A 25009-nucleotide genomic window follows, 5' to 3' on the forward strand; every position below is an offset into this window, starting at 1 on the left:
GGGTCAAGCACTAAATAAATATTTGTTATTCGGACTGGACACAAATAATATTAACAGTCAGGCAACCCTAGAAAGCGGTGAGCCTTTCCTAAGATCCTTTTATCCTGTTATAGAAACGTAACTGAGATTTGATTTAAAATATTTCAATATTGCCATAATTTTCAGGATTAGAAGATGGTAGTAGATACATGTTAATATATGCTAAGAACTATGATGTCAGCAAACATCTGTGGCATGCTTCATGTGTGTCAGGCACTGATCAAAGTGTTTAAGTATATAAACACATTTAATCTTTAAAAAGTTCTTATCATCCTCGTTTTACAGGTGAGGAAATTGCGGCACAGAGAGGCTAAGCTGCTTGAAGCCATGTAGCCCCTAAATGGCAGAACTGGAATTCAGACCCTGACATCAGAGTCCTTTTCATTGCCACTAAGCTCCTACTGCCTCTAATGTAGCTCGAAGGGAATGTGTTAGTTATTTTTATTCATGGCTGCTACTAAAATGAAAAACTTAGCTAAAAACTTCTTTGTGATGAATTCTTTGGTTCATTTTCTCTGTTTTTCTCATATTTTGCCTCAGGTGGTTGAGCACTTCATCATCGAGCAAACACATGTCCCGGAGCCACAACACTAAAGGGGTTGATTTTGAATCAGATGAGGTAATAGCGTAATACGTTAAGTCTTAAATAATTCTTAAATGTTTATAAAATCTGAATAGGGACTGCTACGCTAGTTGCCAAAAATTATTTCTAAAAATAGTTTCATTGATCTCCTTCCTTTGAACCATAGTTAACATTGAGTCAGTGAGTGGCCTCTGCTTAGTGCTCATCGATGGAAATACCTCAGATGTGAAAGGCCTGCAGATCCTTAACATATAATATTCACTCAGCTCTTATTTAACTTGCCCCGTTAACAGTAGGATCAGAATAGTTTTTTCAGCTTCTGGTGTTTATGTTTGGAGAAATAGTGGTGATGATATCGTGAAAGCCTTTGATGTTACTTTACAACAGAATGTTTATTAAATGTTCACTATATGCTCTACACATTTCCCGTATATTTAAGGTGGTACATGATGGTGTTTTTCAGTTGTGGTAGAAACACACAACATAAAACTTACCATCTTAACCAGTTTTGTTTTGTTTTTTTTTTAATTTATTTATTTATTTATTTATGGCTGTGTTGGGTCTTCGTTTCTGTGTGAGGGCTTTCTCTACTTGCGGCAAGTGGGGGCCACTCTTCATCGCGGTGCGCGGGCCACTCACTATCGCGGCCTCTCTTGTTGCAGAGCACAGGCTCCAGACGCGCAGGCTCAGTAATTGTGGCTCACGGGCCCAGTTGCTCCACGGCATGTGGGATCTTCCCAGACCAGGGCTCGAACCCGTGTCCCCTGCATTGGCAGGCAGATTCTCAACCACTGCGCCACCAGGGAAGCCCCATCTTAACCAGTTTTAAGTGTACAGTTTGTTCACTAATATTAAGTATATTCACACTGTTGTACAACGATCTCCAGAACCTTTTCATGTTCCAAAACGAAAAATCTATACCCATTGAACCACATCTCCTCATTTTCCCCTCTCCTCAGCCCCTGGCAAGGGGCTCTTCTACTTTGTGTCATTATGATTTTGACTACTCTGATACTTCATATAAGTGGAATTATACAGCATTTGTCTTTTTGAGCCTGGCTTATTTCACTGAGCATAGTGTCCTCCAGGTTCATCCCTGTTGTACCACATGACTCACGCCTTTGATTTTGAGTTTCACCTGCTGCCGTCATGTTCCCTGTGTCCCAGCTGTGGTTTTGAAACAGCTTGAAGAGAAGACTCCCCAGAACTCAGGCTGCAAAGAAAAATGGCACCATGAGCTCAGTCTGCCTATTAAATACTAGCATGTTGCCTCCAGGAGAGAAGTGGGCAGTTGTTGACCCGTTTGTTAATTCCAAAGCATCTAGATATACATGTGGTTATATGTTACTTACAGAAATTCATATAGTTCATGTTAGCTGCAAAGGAGAACTACTAGCAAATTCTCTACTATGGTTTGGATTTATCTCTGATTTATTAACGAGTTCTGCCTTTTATGGTAGCAGAAAATGAATCAATAATTGAGAGCGAATTTGTGTTTCTCAAGGCATCCATATCTCACTAGAGATAGCTAATTTAGCGAACACTGGGACATGTTAATATCACCAGCAGAGCCTAACACCAAATAATTATCCCTTTTTATTAATGTCTTAAAAGAAACATAAATCAAAACTTTACAAATTTGCTTTCTCTTTTGAATAGTTAGTTATAGAATGTATATCATTGATTTTATGTTAATCTCATCAAATTATGTATTTGGGGCTTATCGAAGGTTAAGTTTTCATTCTCTCTAATTAAATTCTTACTTAACATCTGATATTCCTGCCTATTCTTACTATGCATATAATCTACGTCCCAGCAGCATGGGAACTCTTTGAAACTAAATAGTTCCTCTACTTATTTTTCCAAAAAAAAATATTTGAAAGGTTGCTTTCCTAGGTTGCTTCTTGTACCAGTCTGAGAGTAGCTGTCTATTTCTAGCATTAAATGGGTAATGGAAATAAAAATTACAGCTATTTCTGAATTAGGTCATGTGGCTTCATTATTTTTTTGGCTCTGAATTTCCAGAACATCAGATATACCAGTTATAAAATGTAAGTGAAAAAAAAAAAAAAACCTATTTAAAAACCTAATAGAAATGACTTGAAGAGGTTTTTTTGGTGTTTTTTTTTTTTTGTCTTGCCCATGCCTTATTTGCTTTTATTAAGGTGAATAGTTGAGAGAAATATATATGATATATATTGTGGGCTTATATATATACACACATATAGAGCAGGATAAATTTTTATTTTTAATGCTTGCTAAGAATTTAGCTGGACTTTCATTGTTTTAACAATGAAATAGCTACTAAGGAAGGATGGAAGAGAAAAAAATTGACAAACTATTCATATTTATAAAGGAAATAGAAAAATGAAAGTCTACCCCATGTGAAAGGAGAAAATGGCTCTTACTGGTATTGTTTTGCCCATAAGAACTTCTGTCTTGTTTCAGTGAAGCATGGAACAGTCACTAATTTTACATTTGGATGTCATTCCAGGATGATGATGATGATCCTTTTATGAACATTAGTTCTTTAAGAAGAAACAGAAGATAATATATTTAATGGCAGTTTGAAGTTTTCAAGATTCAGGAAAAATCGAAACATTGTAAACTACAAGTTTACCGGTTGAAGATTTGAAGATTTTTTGAGTATTGCTGTTAACTGAAGAATTTGAATGATTCTTACTTAACAGAGAAACTAATGTATAAAAATTTATGTTTTTGAATATCATTTCCTGAACATGACTTCATTATTTGAGAAACTTCCCAGCTCAAGGGTATATAGTATAGCATTGGTTTTCCTTATTTTTTAATCTGGTTGTTAACATTACCTGTTCTGTAAATGCTCCATAAAACTTAGAATGTTGTTTTTCTGACATACATCAGTATATGTCTTACCGAGTGAGAGCTTTGCTTAAATACAGTCTTGAGTAAGGACTAAAATAAATCTACCATTGTACGTTTCTGCTTTATAATCAAAGACTGTCAGTATTTTAAGGTTATTATATTTAGCCAAAGTTGAGGAAAAGAGCTTATAGAATCTAGCCCTTTTTATAATTTTTGTAACTTCTAGACATCCTAGATTTCCTGCAGGTAAAACAATTTATATGAAACAGTACCTAAGCTCACTGTCTGTTACTCAGTATATGCTCTTTTTCTAATGCTTGTGATAGTATCAGCCAGAAACTTTGAATGATTACATATACCCTATACTTTGAATAACTAGATATAAGTTTGTATCAGAAAATAAAGTCTGTCAGAATTATTGAGTTTTTTATTCCAGTTGTAGCCAAGATTCCAGAGGATTATGTTCCCATTGAATGGTAGTAATTTTCTCCATTATTTTCTATTATTAATGGTTCTCTGTCTCTCTCTCTCTCTCATACCTGTTTCTAGGAGGAAAGGGTTAAAATAATTTAACCATATCTTCTTAGAAGCTATTGAAGAGTTTTTTGTTCTTTTTTTTTAAGATAGAGTGGTCACTTGAACCTTATGGTTATATTAGATAAACATATTGAAATATAACTTCTGTGGAATATCAGTGCCAAGGTTTCTCATTAATAATATTTTATCTTAACATTGAGCATGGGCAATTCCAAAATCTTAGAGAAGCAGCTCCTGTTACATTTTCTTATTTGTATTCGGGGGACCTAAGAATTTGACCTCTTCAGATTGAAGTTCCATAATCCCATTCTCCTTTTTAAGACTCTGTTAAAAGACTCCCTGAGAGTATTCCTTCTTTTCATCTTACAATGCAGCTATATATTCAAGACTCCTTAAGGAAGTTATAGATCTTGGTGGTACAACAGCCTGACATTTCTTTATATGTAGAAACAAACGCTAGACTGAGCGATATTCCTGATTATTGGCATATTCATACCTAGAATGTGTCAAACTATAAAAGGCAGCATTTGCTTAGTGGCTGCCTCTATATCATAGCCCTTTTAATGGGTCTAAGTCAAGAATTGCGATGTAACCTTCGTTTCTTTAAAAATGTTTTCTGTGCCTCACTTGAGCATAAGGATTATTCTAGCAGGTTGCATTAACTCAGCAGAAGGCCTTGTCCTGTGAAATATTCTCAGGCACATCTGCTCCCTCTTTAATATTCCCAGTATTTGAATGAAGCAAAGATGAAATCAAGAGTCGCTCTCCATGGTGGGATGGAAGCTGGTTTGGGTGGCTGTCTGGGAAGACTCAGCCAATGGCTCTTCTCACCTGCCAATGAGATGTCACCTGCTGGGGTGAGGGTCATAGTGAGGGAGATGGTCACTAATGCGTCCTGACAGGTTCCTGAGAAAAAAAGAGTAAGGCTTTCTCCCTTCCTACAAACTGCTCTACGGTATGAAAGAGGTACTAAATGTGATTCTGTGTTAGCTCCTAGGAAAAGTGATTCCATGGCAGTGAGAGAGGGTGAAACTCTCAGCCAATTCAGGTCATTTTGTGAATAGCGTGTGTCACTTCCTGGAAATACAGTAAATAGGAAAGAAAAGCCTTTTTGATGAATATTGCTGCATAGTTAAATATGCCACATATCCTTGATATTCTGTATTGATGCAGTGAAGTCTAGGGTTTTTTGGGCAGTTTTCAGACACGTTGGGATAGGTGTGTAGTGGTGATTTCCAGATGACTGCAAAGCCCCAAGAGTTGCTCTGGAGGCTGAGAGAGGGCCTCAGTGAAAACATTTTGAGGAAAAAAATCCTTCCATCGTTTACCAAAGAATATCCCTCTTTCTGGCATTTTGTTGTGTATCAAAAATACAATAGTGCATTTACAATTCTAGGAAATAAAACTGGTACTTTTAGAAAATTCAAGCATTTAGGCATACGACTTTCAATTTGGGTACAAATTGTACATTTTTTCCCTAAACTTTTAAAATTATGACCTGCAATAACAGAAAAGTCATGTGCTTTAACAGATAATGATAAAGTGAGCCTCATGGCATTCTCTATACAGGTCAGGAAATAGAACTTGACCAGTGCCTCAGAAGCCCACCAGTGTTCTCTCCCGGAAACTCGTCTTGACTCCTTCAATTCAGAAGTTCTTACTTTTGCCACAAGGTGGTGCTTCCAAATCTAAAATTAAATCAGTGTAGTTTTGAAGTAAATTTGGAACCTGTGCATACTAAACTATGCAGTAAGACCAAAATTAGCTTTCTAATTTTATATGTAAATTGCTTGACATATTTCACCTGGCTCAGCCTGGTGAAATTGCCAGGAAATTGCCCGTAAAATTGATAAATTTTACATGTAAAGGGTCAAGAAGAAAACATTTTATGTTTTAATAAACAAAGAGGAAAAACTCTTTATTAGAAAAATGGAATAAAAAAGTCTCCCATTGTAAAATTTTTCTGATGAAATGTACTATATTTAAAAATAACGGGACTTCCCTGGTGGCACAGTGGTTAAGAATCCACCTGCCCATGCAGGGGACATGGGTTCGATCCCTGGTCCGGGAAGATCCCACATACTGCGGAGCAACTAAGCCCATGTGCCACAACTACTGAGCCCACGTGCCACAACTGAAGCCCGCAGTGCCTAGAGCCTGTGCTCCGCCACAAGAGAAGCCACTGCAGTGAGAAGCCCTTGCACCGCAGCGAAGAGTAGCCCCCGCTCAACACAACTAGAGAAAGCCCACGCGCAGCAACAAAGACTCAACATGGCCAAAAAGAAAATTAATTAATTAATTAAATTTAATAAAAATAACCATCCCCCAATGTAATCTGATGTCCTCTTTTGTATCTCTCATACATTTAATTCACAGTATTTTGTGGCTTTTTAAAGCTAACTACCATTAAGATTATTATAAAAGTTTTTATAGATTGAAGACTTGGTTTTTTGAGTCCAAAGAGCTTCCATATTTTGAAAGAAAAATGTCCACATTTCATCATTTGCTTTTCTCATTTTCTTTTAATAGTCTGAACTTAATGTTTAATAGCTAGGTCTGAAAATACTAGTGATTTAGCTTAATCTCTTAAGAAGTCAGTTCACGTAGCTTGCTATTGCCATGACTGATAACTAGATCTGATTTTAGCTGTTTAAATCGTAAAGGCAATGCATATTCATCCTTCAAAATTCAGACATTGAAATTTTATCAAAACGTGTGTATTTCCCTATAATCCTCTCCCCAGACACAACCTCTCAACAATTATGTATATATTTCTCCAGTTACTTTCGGCATGACTACTAACAAAAATTGTTGAATTAGAACCCCAAATTGTATAGTCAAATATTTTAGTCTCTGTGTCAAGGTGTATGTTCACCTTGGTACTTTTCTTGACATCATGATTTTTCCATATCTTCTCTATCAAACTCTTTTTTTTTTATTTAAGGGAACGCTATTTATTTGTTTATTTATTTTTGGCTGTTTTGGGTCTTCGTTTCTATGTGAGGGCTTTCTCTAGTTGCAGAGAGCGGCGGCCACTCTTCATTGCGGTGCGCGGGCCTCTCACTGTCGCGGCCTCTCTTGTTGCGGAGCACAAGCTCCAGACGCGCAGGCTCAGTAGTTGTGGCTCACGGGCCTAGTCGCTCCGCGGCATGTGGGATCTTCCCAGACCAGGGCTTGAACCCGTGTCCCCTGCATTGGCAGGTGGATTCTCAACCACTGCGCCACCGGGGAAGCCCTATCAAACTCTTTTAATTAAACCATCATAGCCTGTTTTAAGAGGTAATTGTACTGCCTTCCGATGTGTAATTTAAATGTTGTCACTCAATAATAATTTGGGTCAAATAAAAGAATATTTAATCTGTGTGCCTTGACGTCATAAGTGGTAAAGTGAGATTCAAAGAGCTCTTGAGTGGTGATTGCACATAATAGTTGATTAAATGAAAGAAGCACAATGGATATTAGGCTGGTTGGCCCAGGCCACACTCTCTTCTGCCTGTCAGAGCCACTAGGCAGTGCTGATGATTCACGTACAGCTACGCAACACTAGTGCTTGAGTACCCTTGATCACAGTGCCTGTTTAATTTCAAGAGTTTCATGTTCGTTTTGTTTAAAAATCAGTATTTTCTCCACTATAAGCTTATAAAACTAACTTCAGCCTACCTATGATTGCATTTGAACTGATTGCGGGGCGTATCTGGACTTTGCGCAAATGCTGCTAGAGGCAAAAAGCCATTGCCTAATGGAATAAGAGGTGCAATTGCACGTCTGTTGGTTTTTTTGGTTTTTTGTGGGGTTTTTTTTGTCTATTGGTCTTAATAGTACGGAAATAGGACTTCTGCAATGACATCTATCCATCCATAGACATATCTGAAAACGCCCAATGGTTGATCATCCCAGTCTTGATTTCTGAGCTTTTTAGTAGTGCTTTAAAACCAGGTCATGTTTTTTAAACTTTTAATTTTGAAATAATATCAAATTTATGGAAAATGTGTAAGAATACTAGAGTACTTTTTACCTTTTACGCAGATTCACCAATTTTTAACATTTCGTCATTTAAAAAGTTATTCTCTATGTGTGTATGTTCCACACATATATATTCATATACAAGCATGAACATGCACACTTACATATACTTTTTTTCAATCTTTTGAGAGTAGGTTGCAAGGGGTAATGCTCCTTTACCCCTTATTATTTTCTTCAGTGTATACTCATGTGTCCTCAAATCTTACTCCCTTCCCTGTTGCCCCATCCCTTTCTCCTCTTTCTGCTCTATCCATTGTAGGTAAACAGTTTCATTCTTGTTTATCCTTTCTGCATTTCTTTTTGCTAAAAGTGGATATGTGTATTTTTAATTTCCCCATTTTTCTTATACAAAAATTTGTATGCTGTATATATTCTCACTCCAAACAATATATCCTAGAAATTATTCCCTACGATTTTATAAAGGTCTTTTCTGTTTTTCATAGCTACACAGTACTCCATTGAATTTAAATACCATGGTTTATTCTATCATTCTCCTACATATGGGTATTTAAGTTGTTCCAATATTTACAATATATAAATAATGCTGCAATATTAACCTTATTAGCATTTTCATATTTTTGGAAGTTTATCTTCAGAGTCAATTCCTAGAAGGTGGGATTGCTGGGTAAAAGGGTGAATGCATATGTAGTTTTGCTAAATACTGCCAAATTCCCTCCAGAGAGTTTGCATCGTTTTGTATTTCTGCCAAAAATGTGTAAGACTGCCTATTTCTCCATATAGACTGCCATATTTCTCCTCACCATCAGAATTAATTGTCAAGCTTTTGATTTTTTGCCAATCTAGTGGATGATTATCTCCATGTAGTTTTAGTTTTCATTTCTGTTATGAATGAAGTTGAACTTGTAAATGTATATGTAAGGGCCATTTTTGGTACATTGCTTGTTCGTGTATTTTGTCCATTTTTCTAGGATTTTTAGTCCCTTCCCCCCCAAATTAATTTTTTAAAAACTTTTATATTAAGGATATTGGCCCTTTGTCTATAATGTATTGCAAAATTTGTTTTCTTTCCTTTTGTGCTCTTATAGTTTCATTTCTTTCACATTTAGATCTCTGATCCATTTAGAGTTTACTCTTTGTAAAGTTGTGAGAAATGGATTTAATTTTATCTTTTACAAATGACTATCCAGTTGTCTGTGCATCATTTATTAAAGTGGCCTCTTTGCCCCAGCAATGTGCTAGATTTTCATATGTAGTGTGGTCTATTTCTGGACTTTCTATTCCATTCCATTGGTCTGTCTCTTCATGCACTGATAGCACAAGGTTTAAATATGAAGACTGTGTAGTATGGTATAATGTCTGATAGGGCTAATCACCCCTCATAGCTTTTCATTTTCAATGTTTTCTTAGCTATTCTTTTATGTTTGTTTTTCCAAATGAACTTAAGTATCAATTTTGTAGCTTCAGCAACAAAAAATTTTTTTGGTTTTTTTTTGGAGGAATTGCATTAAATTTATAAATTAGGAAGAACTGACATCTTGTATGGACGTCAAGTCTATTTTATGTGTTTCAGAAATGTTCTAAATGTTCTTCATAGAGGTTTTGAACACTTCTAAAATTTAATCTTAAGTATTTTGTCTTTTGCGCTGCTATTGTGATTATAGTTTTTCTCTTCCATTATATCTTTCTTCAAAAATTTTATTTATTTTATTTATTTTCGGCTGCATTGAGTCTTCATTGCTGTGTGCGGGCTTTCTCTAGTTGCAGCGAGCAGGGGCTACTCTTCATTGCGGTGGCTTCTTGTTGCGGAGCATGGGCTCTAGGCATGCGGGTTTCAGTAGTTGTGGCATGCGGGCTCAGTAGTTGTGGCTTGTGGACTCTAGAGTGCAGGTTCAGTAGTTGTGGTGCACAGGCTTAGTTGCTCCACAGCATGTGGGATCCTCCCCGAACAGGGCTCGAAACGGTGTCCCCTGCATTGGCAGGAGGATTCTTAACCACTGTGCCACCAGGGAAGCCCTTCCATTATATCTTATAACTGGTTATTTTTATATATGAAAGCTATTCATTTTTGCATGATAATTTTATATCCTGCTAACTTGCTGAATTCTATCATTTAAATTTGTTTTATCTTTGATGCGCTAGGATTTTCCAGGTGTAATTTTATGTGACCCACCGATAAAGATATTTTTGCTTCTTGTTTCAATTCTTATGCCTTTAATTTTTTCTCTTATCTAAGTGCATTGGCCTCCACCTCCATGTTAATATATCAAAAAAAACTGGCAAAGTGCAGACAGGGAATGTAAAGTTTTTTCTATACACTTTGGTGGAATGTTACCAAAGTTAAAAAACTGTAACTAAAAATAGCTCGGAAAATTCTTCTCCAGGCAAATTTTATAAATTTACCAAATAATAACTTCATTCAAGTGGAATTATACTATGTGTACCTTATTGTGTATGACTTCTTTCTCACTGTGTGATGTCTGAGATCATTCATGTTGCAGCATGACTCTGTACTTTTTCATTGCTTATAGCAGTTTCCACTCTCACCAGTCCATATCCTTGCAAAATATTTGGTATTTTCAGTCTTTTTAATTTTAGTCATACTGATGGATATGTAATAGTATCTTCTTGTGGTTTTATTTTCATTTCTCTGATGACTAATGATGTTAAGGAACATTTCATATTTTTTGTGCAAATTTTGATGTCATCTTTTGGGATATATGTATTCAGATATTTTGCCCATTTTTGAATGGGTTGTCTGCCTTTTTCTTACTAATTTCTGGGAGATATATTTTATAGCTACTTTATTTATTTATTTATTTATTTTTGGCTGTGTTGGGTCTTCGGTTCGTGCGAGGGCTTTCTCTAGTTACGGCAAGTGGGGGCCACTCTTCATCGCGGTGCGCGGGCCTTTCACTATCGCAGCCCCTCCCGTTGCGGGGCACAGGCTCCAGACACGCAGGCTCAGTAGTTGTGGCTCACGGGCCCAGCTGCTCCGTGGCATGTGGGATCTTCCCAGACCAGGGCTCGAACCCGTGTCCCCTGCATTAGCAGGCAGATTCTCAACCACTGCGCCACCAGGGAAGCCCCTGGGAGATATATTTTATACAATTCCTTTGTTGAGTATATGTATTGCAAAATCTTCTCCAGTGGCTTACCTTTTTGTTCTGTAAATGATGTGTTGTTGAACAGAAGTTCTTAATTTCAAAAAAGGTCAATTTATCACTGATTAATGTTTCTGTATCCTGTTTGAGAAAACCATTCTCTATCCTAAGATCATAAAGAGATTCTTCTGTGTTATGTCCCAGAAGCTTATCTGATTTGCCTCTCACATTTAACTCTACAGTCCAGCTGGGAGTTGATTTTTATGTGTGGTCTGAGATAGGAATTATGTTTCATTCTATTCCACATGGAGATGCACTGGCCTCAGCACCGTTTGTTGAAATGACAGTCCTTTACCCCTGCTCTGCAGAGCTATCTTAGTCATTAATTAACAGACCATATATATACAGATCTATTTCTGAAATCTTTATTCTGTTCCATTGCTCTATTTGGAATTAATTGCTATAGTTTCATAATGAGTTTTATAATAAGAACAAGTCTTCCATCTTTGTTTTTTTCCCCCAAGGTTTTCTTGGTAATTCCTGGCTCTACAAATTTTCAAGTAAATTTTGTAATTATATATACTGCTTGTGAGCTAATATAAGGTCTTAACAAAAATACCTGTGTGGTTTCAGTTTGGTTATAATTTTTTTTTATTGAAGTATAGTTGATTTACAATGTTGTGTTAATTTCTGCTGTACAGCAAAGTGATTCAGCTATGTATGAGTGTGTATATATATATATTCTTTTTTTTTAATATAAATTTATTTATTTATTTATTTTTGGCTGCGTTGGGTCTTTGTTGCTGTGCACGGGCTTTCTCTAGTTGCAGCAAGGGGGGGCTACTCTTCGTTGCGGTGCGCGGGCTTCTCATTGTGGTGGCTTCTCTTGTTGCGGAGAACGGGCTCTAGGCACGCGGGCTTCAGTAGTTGTGGCATGCGGGCTCAGTAGTTGTGGCTCGCGGGCTCTAGAGCACAGGCTCAGTAGTTGTGGCGCACGGGCTTAGTTGCTCCACAGCATGTGGGATCTTCTTGGACCAGGGCTCAAACCCATGTCCCCAGCATTGGCAGGCAGATTCTTAACCACTGTGCCACTAGGGAAGTCTCTACATTCTTTTTTAATATTTTTTTCCATTATGGTTTATCTCAGGATATTGAATATAGTTCCCTGTGCTATATAGTTGGTTATAATTCTTAACTGTTGTCAATTGCAGTTGATTTAATTTAAACCTTGATCTTATTCCCAGGCTTGACTAGATATTTCCTTTGATAGTCAAAGAAACCAATTTTGGTTGCCAAAGCTAAAGTTTGCTGGGTGAGATTAGGAAAATATCCTGTTCTTGCTGGTATCTTCCTGTTTCCTACCTGAAATGTTATCAACCTCATTTACCTGGCCTAATGTTCCTTTGCCCATTGGTGGCATAGCCCAGTCAAGAGAGGGTAATACTGTTTCTTATGCCCCTACCTCACCCACCTTCTTTTCCTCCAACTTGTTTAAAGCATGTGCTGTTTTTCCCTCCTCTCCTGAAACGCTTCCTACATTTACAAAACAGTCAATCCGGGCTTTCTTCCAGTTCTGATCTTCACTACCCAACCCCCTCTGCCTCTCCACCCACTAGTTTCCTTCCATCTTCATTTCCACTTCCTAATACGCATCTCCTTATATTCTGCAGGGATCCCTTCTCCTCATCAGATGCAGCAGGTGCTACGAAGGGAATGAGGAAAGGAGGAAAATGAGGGAGAGAACTGTTTATTGAGTTGCTCTTCCATGCCAGGCCCAGGTGTATATACACATTGTCATTATTTAATTCTCATAACACTACAGAGTAGGCATTATTACCCTTTTTTAAATAGCTTAAGATCACACAGCTAATAAATGTAGGGCTGAGATTTAAATCTAATTCTATCTGAATCCAAATCTCATTCTTTCCACATGACCACACTGCCTCCCATGAACTGATGCATGTCCTGACTTACAGCTTAAAACATGAGTCTCAAATCCTAATGCATCTTTGAACAGGGACTATACAGAAAAGAAGGGCAAAGTCCAAAGTAGAATGTGAGCTAGATCTCAAGTTGGTGACTGGCCCAGGCGGGGTGAACACCCAGAGGAGAGCTCTCCCTTGGAGAGAGACATTTCAGGTGGTTACAGGGATTCATATTAAACAATGGGCAGTAAATATGGGTGACACACTGACCAAGTTCTTATGAATATTGAAAAGTAAATGGTTTCCAACTGGTCCAGATAAAATCTATAATAGATGATAGACAGATAGACAGAGAATGGGTGACCGCTGGGATTCTCAGGATTGATTCAGTTAGGTTTAATGTGTCCATCAACTAAAAACTTGTTTAATAGTAATTTCCCACAGGAAGTTTTTCTATTTGGGGGGTTTTTTCTCCAAATCATATTTATTATTTTTTCTCTGATTATTAAAAAAAACTATAGGAAATCTAAAAAGTACTAAACAGCACAAAGAAAAATATATATATATATATATAATTAATATAGTAAATGTATATGTATTTGTGAATATAGCTGCTTTGTTTCTTTAAGATAAATTCTTAGATGTGAACTTTTTGGACATAAAGTGTGGGTCATATTTTAAACACTTGGTAAAAACCTACAAATTCCCTTGTTGAATGCCCAGAGGACATGAATTTTAAAATGACAGACTGGAAATGCAAATAGCTAATAAGCCCAGGACTTTATTAGTAATTAAATTAACTTAACGGACATATCATTTTTAACTATTGAAATAGAAGCTTTTCATTCATGCGATTTTTTTTTTTTTTTTTTTGGCTTCAGGACAGGTTTAATTACTCCAGTTAAGGATAGAGAGATAACACCTAGAGTAGTTCTCCCAGCCTTGAGGATTCAGTAGAACACTGACTTTCATTAAGGAAAATAGACCAAATATTGCTAATACAGAGCCACTGCGTTTTTCAGGCAAGTCAATTAGGAAAGCTCCTCCTTGAAAACGGATGAATAGTTCTCAGAAAAAGGAGGAGCCATTATTCCTCTGAACCACCCATGAACATTCCAGAGAAGAGGCAGATAGAGAGTTAGATTCTAGAAGAGACGGCAGCGAGGAGCTAGGCCCTTACGCAGGTGGCGGTGGCCAGCAGAGATGGTGCAATGAGCCCCAGGCCTCCCTGGTCCTAGGAGAACGCTCTGGACCAGAAGTCTGCGAGAAAAGGCTGGGTAATGCCACCAGTCTTCACAGACAGACAGGCCTCCTCTGGACTGTAGCGCAGCTAGGGCTCCTCTTCCTCATACCAGCACTGTTCACTGAAGTCAGGGGAAAAGGCTGCAATCTCTCTACTGGCTGAAACCACAGTCTGAGCCATGGGTTGTGTTACAGGTGTTGGTGAGGCCAAAACTCCCACGAATTGAATCCGGGGCCACGTGGCATGCTCGAAACACTCTGGTGGGTCCCATCCCTCTGGGTCCTCCAGATCTGGATGGCATCCTTGTGGGGGAGGATTTAGGCTCAGATTGGCCCACTGGCCATGAACTCCACCAACTGCTGAGAGAAAAAATACCCTCCACGTTCTTGGTAAAACTTCTGGCAATCTTCCTTTCTCCACAGAAATTCTCTCATTCGTACAATGAGGAACTTGTTGCTCTGAATCTGCTGATGAACAGCCTCCAGAATCAGTGGGTGAACAACTGCAGGCTTGATCAGGGCCAGAGTGAGGTGGAGAGCATGAGGGCTCCGCAAGATCAAGGTCGTCTGTCTCCTGCCATCAGAGAGCCTGATAAGAGACCCATCAGGGCTGCACTCCCCACCCTTCCTACTCTGGAGCCCTCACTCATTCGATATTGAGTGCCAGCAATGCATCGGACACTGAGCAAAGGCAAAAAACAAAAAACAAAAACAAAAAGCAAAGAAAACCCAAATAACAACAACCCACAATAGACATGACCTCATGGGACATTTAGTCTAAAATACATATACCATTTATTGAACTCTGTTTGCCAAGACTGTGCTAAGCACTTTATAAACATTACATCTAATCACCACAAAACTCTGTGCGGTAGTTATTGTTACCGACTGAATGAAGAAACAGATGTTCAGAGACTGACTCACATGTCACATGGCTACACAGGCTGAGGATTGAATCTCAACCTTGACTGACTCCAAAGATCTCACCATTAGCTTCTGGATGAAGAGGATTCTTTCAGAATGCATTTCAAAAAATCAATTCAATGACTGGATGTTGGTTAGGGTACAGGGAAGTGGTGTTCTCATGTTGCTCGTGGGAGTATGAATGGATATATCTTTTCTGCAAAGCAATCTGGCAAAATTATCATAAGCCTTAAAGAGTTTTCATCTTTACCTGGAATTCCATTTTTTGCATTCTACCCCAAGGAGAGACTCAGAAATGTGATCAAAGATTTATGTACAGACATACCTCAGAAATATTGCAGATTCAGCTCCAGACCACTGCAATAAAACCAATATCATAATAAAGTGAGTCACATGAATTTTTTGTTTTCCCAGTCCATGTAAAAGTTATGTTTACACTATACTATGGTCTATTAAGTGTGCAATAGCATTATGTCTGAAAAAGAGTACATTCCTTCGTTTTAAAATACTTTATTGTTAAAAAATGCTAACCATCATCTGCGTCTTCAGCAAGTCATTAATCTTTTTTCTGGTGGAGGGTCTTGCCTCGACGTTGAAGGCTGCTGACTGATCAGGTGGTGGTTGCAGAAGGGTGGGGTGACTGTGGTAATTTCTTAAAATAAGACGACAATGAATTTTGCCCCATCAATTGACTCTTCCTTTCAGGAACAATTTCTCTTTAGCATGCAATACTGTTTGATAGCATTTAGCCCACATAGAACTTCTTTCAAAATTAGAGTCAATCCTCTCAAACCCTGATGCTGCTTTATCAACTAAGCTGATTTAATATTCTAAATCCTTTGTTGTCATTTCAACAATCTTTCCAGCATCTTCACCAGAAGTAGATTCCATCTCAAAACACTTTCTTTGCTCACCCATAGGAAGCAACTATCCATTGCTTCTGTTAAAGTTGTATCATGAGATTGCAGCAGTTCAGTCACATCTTCAGGCTTCACTTCTAGTTGTCTTGCTATTTCCAACACATCTGTGGTTACATCTGCCACCGAAGTCCTGAATCCTTCAAAGTCATCCATGAAGGTTGGAACCAACTTCTTCCAAACTCCTGTTAATGTTGATATTTTGGCTTCTTCCCATGCATCATGAATGTTCTCAATGGCATCTAGGATGGTGTATCCTTTCCAGAAGGTTTTCAATTGACTTTGCCCAGATCCATCAGAGGAATCACTATCTATGGCAGCTGTAGTTTTACAAAATGTGTTTCTTAAGTAATAAGACTTGAAAGTCAAAATTACTCCTTGATCCATGGGCTGCAGAATGGATGTTGTGTTAGCAACATGAAAACAACACTAATCTCTTTGTACATCTTCATCAGAGCTCTTGGGTGGCCAGGTGCATTGTCAATGAGCAGTAATCGTTTTTTCTAAGCAGTAGGTCTCAACAGTGGGCTTAAAACATTCAGTAAACCATGTTGTAAACAAATGTGCTGTCATCCAGGCCTTGTTCTTCCATTTCTAGAGCACAGGCAGAGTAGATTTAGCATAATTCTTAAGGGCTCTAGGATTTTTGGAATGGTAAATGAGCACTGGCTTCACCTTCAAGTCACCAGCTGCATTAGCGCCTAACAGAGAGTCAGCCTGTCCTTTGAAGCTTTGAAGCCAGGCATTGACTTTTCCTCTCTAGCTATGAAACCCCTAGATGGCATCTTCTTCCAATATTAGGCTGTTTCATCTACATTGAAAATCTGCTATTTAGTGGAGCCGCCTTCAGTAATTATCTTAGCTAGATCTTCTGGATAACTTGCTGCTGCTTCTACATCAGCACTTGCTACTTCACCCTGTACTTTTATATTATGGAGATGACTTCTCTCCTTAAACCTCATGAACCAACCTCTGCTATCAAACTTTTCTTCTACAGCTTCCTCACCTCTCTCAGCCTTCAGAGAACTGAAAAGAGTTAGGCCTTGCTCTGGATTAGGCTTTGGCGTAAGAGAATGTGGGAGCTGGTTTGATCTTCTATCCAGACCACGAAAACGTTCTCCATATCAGCAATAGGCTGTTTCTCTTATCATCTGTGTGTTCACTGGAATAGCACTTTTAATTTCCTTCAAGAACTTTTCCTTTGCAGTCACCACTTAGCTAACAGTTTGGTGCAGGAGGCCTAGCTTTCAGCCTGTCTCGGCTTTCAACATGTCTCCCTCACTAAGCTTAATTATTTCTAGCTTTTAATTTAAAGAAAGACGTGTGACTCTTCCCTGCACTTGAACACTTAGAGGCCACTGTAGGGTTATTAATTGGTCTAATTTCAGTATTGTTGTATCTCAGGGAATAAGGAGGCCTGAGGAGAGGGAGAGAGATGGGGAACAGCTGGTTTGTGGAGCAGTCAGAACATGCATGTTTATCAATAAAGTTTGCCATCTTATGTGGGCATGGTTTGTAGCACCCCAAAACAATGGCAATAGTAACATCAAAGATCACTGATCACAGATCACCATAACAAGTGTAATAACAATGAAAAAGTTTGGAATGTTGTTGTTGAGAGTTACCAAAATGTAACACAGAGACAGAAAGTGAGCAATTGCTACTGGAAAAACGGCGCCGATAGACTTGCTTGACACAGCGTTGCTACAAACCTTCAACTGGTAAAAAACACAGTATCTGCAAAGTGCAATAAGCGAAATGCAATAAAATGAGGTATGCTTGTACAACAGCTTGAATATTTGATAATAAAAAATGAGTATATATATATATAATGTACTCTATATAATATACTCTAACAATACATATTATTATAATTTATAATAATATATGTAAATATAGAGAGAGTATATATACAATTATATATTATTTAATATATCAAATTAAATGACATAATGATATAATGTCTGGAATTTGCTCCAAAATAAACTGGACCAGGAGAGGAGAAATAGATTGAAGCTGGGTGATGGTTACATTTAAGTTTATTATATCATATTTCTATATAAAAAGCCTTAAGATATTTATAATAAAAGATGATTCCATCAAGCGTTATTAATTACAGTGAAAAATATGCCATGAGACAAAATATACAGCCGTTAAAAGGGATGTTTTTGAGAAAAATTTAGTAACATGGAAAATGCTCTCAGAATGATGTAATCAGGACACAAAACTGATAAAATTTCATTTCAACTATGTAAAAAATGTAAAGGAAACACACCAAAATGTTAATAGCAGGATTATGGTGATTTTTATTTTCTTATTTATGTTCTTTTGTATTATTTTACGAATACCATTTATACTCAGAAAAAAGAAAAAAGTAATGTACTGAAGAAAACAGTCAATCTTTACCTCTAACAGGTCCCTTACTCTTGTCACTGTTGGAGATGGGTCATTGGTCTGATTAGCCATCTGAGCCCATGTGACCTGGGTGGTAGTTTTTGGTTATGTGTAAAGGAGGTTGTTGGAGAGGAAATAAATCAGCTGGTTTTGTCATTTATACCCTATGTTTCTGCAGGACACAGGCAGTTGTGTTTATGAGAGATATTTCCATTGTCAAGGAGTGACGGTCAAATTAACAGCTCTGCTTTAGTTCTATAAGTGTTTTGGAATTTTTTGTCTTTAAAAACATTCTATTGATGTTTTCATATATACATTCATTAGGTATTTAGTAAGAGCCTGCTCTGTGCCAGGCACTATGCTAGGTTTGGTTTAAAATATGAAAAGAGCAGAGTGCCCGCACTGAAGGAAGTTCAGTCTAATAGGAGAAGCTGGTGGAGACAGTTACATCGTATAGAAAAGGCTGAGGTAGAGGTAAGCTCAGGATGAACCGTCAGACCCAGAAGTCACTTGCTGCTAAGATCTTTCACTTAGCAATTAAACTTCTGGTGTAGTATAAATGGTATGGTCTTTTTCCTCACACAATTTAGATTAGATATTATTACTCTGCCCTTAATTTCAGGCTTTTATGATATTCCTAATGTGATTTTTTAAAATAGTCTGACTGGTAGGCCAGGATCTGACCTTTACATTCCAATCTTACATGTTTGCTCCACTGCAAATAGTATTTTCTTCCTCAGAGAAGTATGATCATCATATTTCAAACACCACAACCTTCCTTGGTTCCCTTGCCTGCAAGCTGAATTTTTGACTGTAATTGGCCTTTATTATAGCATGAACTTTATAAAATAGAAGTCAGGGTAAAATTAATATGAGAAAAGGTGGCTTTTTTTATTCTGGCACTCAAAACCAATGGCTTCAATTGGTAATTCAAAAAAAAAAAAAAAAAGTCTTACGGAAGCATTTTTCAAAAGAGTGTCAGATCAGTGAAAGCTATTGCTTATATCCTGCGAAAATGAGTTGCAGATCTGGTGATGCTTTCTAGAAATAGCATTAACAAAATTTTTATTTGGTATTGCTATTAAAAAAAAACACTAATCATCATTCCTCCCTCTATAAAATGCAATATTAATCAGATGGCTTAAATGTCATGCTTAATTATCCTCTTTCACTTTCTGAGGATCTGATTTGAAACAAAGCACACAGCAGAAATAAAAGAGAAGGAGGAAAAAATAGCTCAAGAGCAATTAAGAGCATAGAATTAGAGCTGGGGCTAAGAAATATGACTCAACCTGTAGGATTACAGAAAATCTCCTTGTAACGTTAGTTCCATGGCTCTACCCATAGAAGAACTATATTTTCTTCTCTTTGGCTCCTCAGAGATTTACTGAAGAAATCATTTTAAGTGGTTAACCAGCAATAGAATCAGAAAATACAGTTCTTTTCTCAGAAGGTAGATTTTACATTGAGTTTAGAGGATGCAGTTTGTATAATTTTAAATGATTAAAATGTAGATATGTCCCTGGACCTTACTAGATAGAAAAAGGAGTATTCAGAAAAATTAAGATTTGCATCCTGGGTTGTCTAATTCCATGTTCAAAGCCTCTGTCACAGTCCTGCCCATTTCCCCTGTCTGGGAACTGGGCTAGGCTCTAGGAGGTAAGAAGATATGAACAAGATCAATCTTAGCCTGGAAGAGCTGACAGTTTATTTGGAAAGACAGATAAATTGCAAACTGACTACCACAAGGGAAAGGTAACCTCAGAGGACAGATCACATGGTATGGGAGCAGTTTTATTTATTTATTTTTTTTTTTCAATCAGATTTTTGCTAGTTTATTTTTTGTGTGTCACTGAAATCATTAAAAAAATTTTTTTTAACATCTTTATTGGAGTATAATTGCTTTACAATGGTGTGTTAGTTTCTGCTTTATAACAAAGTGAATCAGCTATACATATACATATATCCCCATATCTCCTCCATCTTGTGTTTCCCTCCCACCCTCCCGATCCCACCCCTCTAGGTGGGCACAAAGCACTGAGCTGATCTCCCTGTGCTATGCTGCTGCTTCCCACCAGCTATCTATTTTACATTTGGTAGTGTATATATGTCCATGCCACTCTCTGACTTCGTCCCAGCTTACCCTTCCCCCTCCCCTGGGAGCAGTTTTAAATGAGAAGATTTGGGGGCATTGACTCTGCTTGTTCTAGGATCGTGGCCGCCAAGGGAGTCTGTGAATCTTCACAGGAGAGACAGCAATTGTGCTGGGTCTTGAAGAAGGAAGAGGAGCCTTTCTGGCCTGGGGGGTGGGAGAGGGGATGACTCTAGACAGAGAAATAACAGCATCTTCAAATAGATAGCACCATAAAATTGCTGCGCTGTGACAAGACCCCAAGATTCTAAACCTAGCAAACGGGTGAACAAGAAAAGGGGCTAATATAAGAAAATGAGGGAAGAGTGGGATATGGTGAGTTTAGTTTGTAGCTGGCTGAATTTTAAGTATTCCAGGTGGAAATGTCCAACCAAAAGTTGAATATATAATGTTGATCTGGAGCGTTCAAAGAGGTAGTAAGTAGAGGTACAATTTGGAGTGATTGGTGAGTGATGATGGTTCAACCAGTAGAGATGGCTGAGATCACCCAGAGGGACATTTAATTCAAGAGGAGCAGATAGTGAAGGATGGCACCCTAGATCACCAACACTAACGAGCAGTCCTGTGGTGGTTACAACAAATGCTACTATTTATCTACATCATGGGTTAAATGGGCTGTTATGAGTTGGTCCAATACCCATGCTACCATTTATAAAGATTCCTATGTAAAAGTGCAGAGTGAGTTCAAGCAACTTACAAAAAAATTGGACCACAAACTGTAAGTTGCTTGTGTGTACTTCCTTTTACTTATCCTAAATATACCATTTTACCCCATGGCTCCAGTGTCCTGGAACTTGGAAACGAATTCCAGCCAACCAATTCCTGGAAACTAATGACCTGCCCACATGCTTTATGTTTTTATTCCATTTGAGACTATCTTCAGCCATAGCTTATATTTTAGCCCCACTTGGTTCACTTGTAGCTCAAGAAAGATGACATCCAACTTTTGCCATTAAAACAAACTCTGTGTGACTGTCATGTACTGGCAATGGTGCTACGTGCCCTTTCTTTCCCTCTGCCACTGTGATTGTCACCAGAGAAGGACTGTGGGAGTGGCAACTTTTTAAATCAAGTAGGGCTTTTCAGGCAACAATATTGGTGTTCAGTGAGCAATTGCTTGTGGTGCCAGGAATCTTGGTGTGGTGAGACTCTCAGAAACACCTTTCTAAGACCTCTGTGTGATACTGTTATTCTATAATTCTTTGTCTAGTTTTTGTTAAAAATACTCGTGAAATGATTTGCTATTTTTATTTTTTGTTTCAAGTCCATTTGAAACAGTTAAACACTAAACTCTGCTCTCTGGTTTCTTTAACATGTATGACTATTATTAGGGACAGAAATATAATTACTATTTGGCACTGAAGGGGTTCAGAATGAGCATCCCTGAAATATGCCACTTTGGCTTATGGACTAGTTTCAGCTGAAGTCAATTAAGGCCCAAAAGATTCAGGAAGAGCTGTTGTTGTTACTGTTGTTTTACCTCCCCCTTAACTGCCTAAAAGAATTTAGACAGAGGGTCTGGTCCAGGAAGAGAACTATCACCAGAGATAACTACAGAGAGTGTGGGCTACACGTGGAAAGCTGGGGGAATCCAGCAGGACCTATCTGTTCAAAATCCTCTCTGTTCCACTGTCTCTGCATGGCATGGCAAACATTTGTTTACCAGACATTGGCTCTTCCCATTTTCCTGTGAATTGTCTTCCTTCCCTTTGAAGCCCCAGACCCCTACTGCCTTCTTCTTAGTTCAGAATATGGCATCTCAGCCTCAACTGCCTGACTTTCAGGGAGCCTCTCACTGTCTGTTGGGATCCCATACGTATGTAATTAAATTTGTTTTTCTTTTGTTAATCTGTCATTTGTTAATTTAGTTACTAGGCCTGCCGAAAGAATCTAAATGGGTAGAAGAAAAATTTTTCTCCCCAACAGCACATACTGACTATACACAGTGTCTTTGGTTCTATTCAGAAGGCACAAAAGAAGGAGCTGCTTCATTCCGGAAGCTCTGTGTCTTCCCAAATCTCTTTAGTTACTGCAGTAGTAATGCTACAGAACTGATAAAGCCTCTGAGGAAGGAACTTCTCTTAATAAATTAGTCTTAATGTGAGGGGGTGAGGGGTGAGAGATGTTCTTTCGTTAACCACTAGGCTGTTCCAGCAGTTCAGGGTAAGTCGAGGATGGTGCTGCTTGGCTGGAAACTCAGGAGGCCCAGGCCTGGCTGAGCAGAGAGCCGAATGCCTGGAGAAGAGGAAGAAGAAGTGATTCTAGAATCTATACCTACCCTTGTATATTGTGAGTACCCCCGACCCCTTCAGGGCACACCAGTCCAACTTCCACCTGCAACCTGAGGGCCTTCTCTGGCCTCTGGAGCCCCTTTCAGCTACCTACTTGGCAAGCAGGAAGTGTAGGAGAATTACCACCTCCCTGGGAGCAGCCTTCAACCAGTGATTGACAGGAGGTGGTATGTAGATACCCCAGCTCCCTCACCCGGCTTGGACAGCTGACGTGTATGCTTTATACTGGCTTTCCCAGCAGGATTAAGCTCAGTCGCCCACAGTGGTAGCTGGTCTGACAGTACCTTCTTTGTCAGCCACCTTCCCTTCCTTGTCTCACTTTTCCTCTTTCCCTACTCATGTTTGCTTTCACTTCCCCAATAATCCCTTGCACTGGCAACTTTGGCTCAGGATTTACTTCTGTGGAAAGGTGAGAACTAAAATATGTCACCTCGTCTTTCAGAGAGAGAGTTTCAAGCCCCTGGCACAAATGCCCTCACACCTACAAGGTGGGCATGGTGAGCAGGAAATCAACGTGAAGGCATGAGGTGCTCCAGATTAGTGTGCTGTCCAGAGCACCAAGCAGGGTACTTAGACGACAGAGCTCAGAAGGACACTGCTTACCCTGGGTTTCTTTCTCTGTGCTTGGTGCTGAGTAGCCCTCTTCTGCCCATACATTCTTTCTCAACACTGGGATTAATTCAACTAACAAGGGTTCCGTTTTCTAAATCACCGTCACATTCGAGCCTTGCCTCCCTGAGATTTTGCCAAGTCATCCGGAAGGAGCATCCCAATGTCTTGAGTTACATGTTCACAGGCAGTATCTTGGTTTCTTTCCTGTAGCTAAATATCTATTATTTCATGTGCCTGGCACCCCTGTCCCTTCTCCTAGGATCAGTCCCATCATCCCCTATTCCAACCACATGATTCTATGAGACCCACCAGGTCCATCAGTAGAATCGAAGGACATCTGCTCATCACCTTCTCCTCCCAGACACAGTTGTTTAACGAAGGAATGTAAGGTGATGAACTGGAGACAAGAGTGGACGTCTTTGAACTTCTGATAATGGAGAAAGGTAGGCTAAAAGCTCTGGGAGGGGCTGAGGTCCAAGGAGGATCTTTGGTGTTTTTTAGTGTTTGACTTCAAACACACCGAGAACTTGGCAATCATCCTGGCTTCCTCCCTCCAATCTCTGTCAACCCTGCTCCTCCCGTTGTCGACACCTGGATCCAAGTCTCCCCTCTGCTCCTGGATCACTTGAACAGCCTTCAAACCTCCTGCCTCAAGACCCAGCACCTCTATTCTCCCATTGCTAAACTGTTCTTTCTAAAATGCAGATCTGATCTTCTCAGTCTCTACTTGTAGCCCTTCTGTGAATTCCTGTTGCTCTCTGGAAATCATTCAGATATTGATGAGGATTTCAAAACGGATGGGACACTTCTTGTCTGGGCTCCTGTCTACCTCTCCAGCCCTCTCTCTCCACTCAACTCTTTGAACAAAAAAACATGTGTTGCCTGCCATTTCAGCAAACAAAGACTGTTGCCCGCCATCAAGCCATCTGCCACTGCAAACCAACCAGAGTGCGCCCTGAGGAGAATTCAGGATGGAGAAAAAGAGGACACTGGCCCTAGCTAGTTAAGATGTATGTCAAAGGAATGATTTCAATGAGCCCAGACTCTTGCATCTTCCCATGCATAGAAAAACACTAAATTCGTTAACTTGAGCTGTGTGTTTTTTTTGATTATCAGTCATCTTTTGGTGTTTGTTTTTATTTTAACAAAAACTCCTCTATATCCTGGATCCTCCCTTACCTCTCTGGAACAGTTCCTCAGAGCAATCTGAGAGGCTATCTCCTGGGCTATAATCTTCAGTGTGGTCCCTGAATAAAACATAACTGGCAACTTCTAGGGTGTACGTTTTTCTTCAGTTGATAGCTCTTTGCGTAACACGCTTTAGCTCTTTCCACTCCTGTAGTTGTCGAATGAGCTATACTCACATTCATCTCGGTACCTTTGCACGCGCCATGATTCCCTCCTTATGGAATTCTCCATCTTCCTCCCTCTGCCTCCTCCTCTGTGACCTAATGTCTCTTGCTG

The 25009-nt window shown here is 38.9% G+C and overlaps 1 protein-coding gene and 2 pseudogenes across 1 annotated transcript in view; 1 reads left to right on the forward strand and 2 right to left on the reverse strand.

Annotated features, from left to right (window-relative positions):
- The window catches only part of MRE11 (MRE11 homolog, double strand break repair nuclease), a 75529-nt gene extending 71599 nt beyond the window's left edge, over nt 1-3930 (forward strand). Inside the window, exons 19-20 of the mRNA XM_036861949.1 lie at nt 580-658; nt 3117-3930. Of these exons, the coding sequence (XP_036717844.1) occupies nt 580-658; nt 3117-3173 (136 nt within the window). The 3' untranslated portion in view covers nt 3174-3930. The remainder of the gene's footprint in view (nt 1-579; nt 659-3116) is intronic.
- Nucleotides 3931-14247: 10317 nt separating this feature from the next.
- Nucleotides 14248-15716, reverse strand: LOC118899492 (annotated as a pseudogene).
- Nucleotides 15717-15724: 8 nt separating this feature from the next.
- LOC118899493 lies at nt 15725-21283 on the reverse strand (annotated as a pseudogene).
- Between the last annotated feature and the right edge of the window lie 3726 nt (nt 21284-25009).

Source organism: Balaenoptera musculus, chromosome 8 (genome assembly GCF_009873245.2).
Source record: "Balaenoptera musculus isolate JJ_BM4_2016_0621 chromosome 8, mBalMus1.pri.v3, whole genome shotgun sequence".
In the NCBI taxonomy this organism is placed as follows: domain Eukaryota; kingdom Metazoa; phylum Chordata; class Mammalia; order Artiodactyla; family Balaenopteridae; genus Balaenoptera; species Balaenoptera musculus.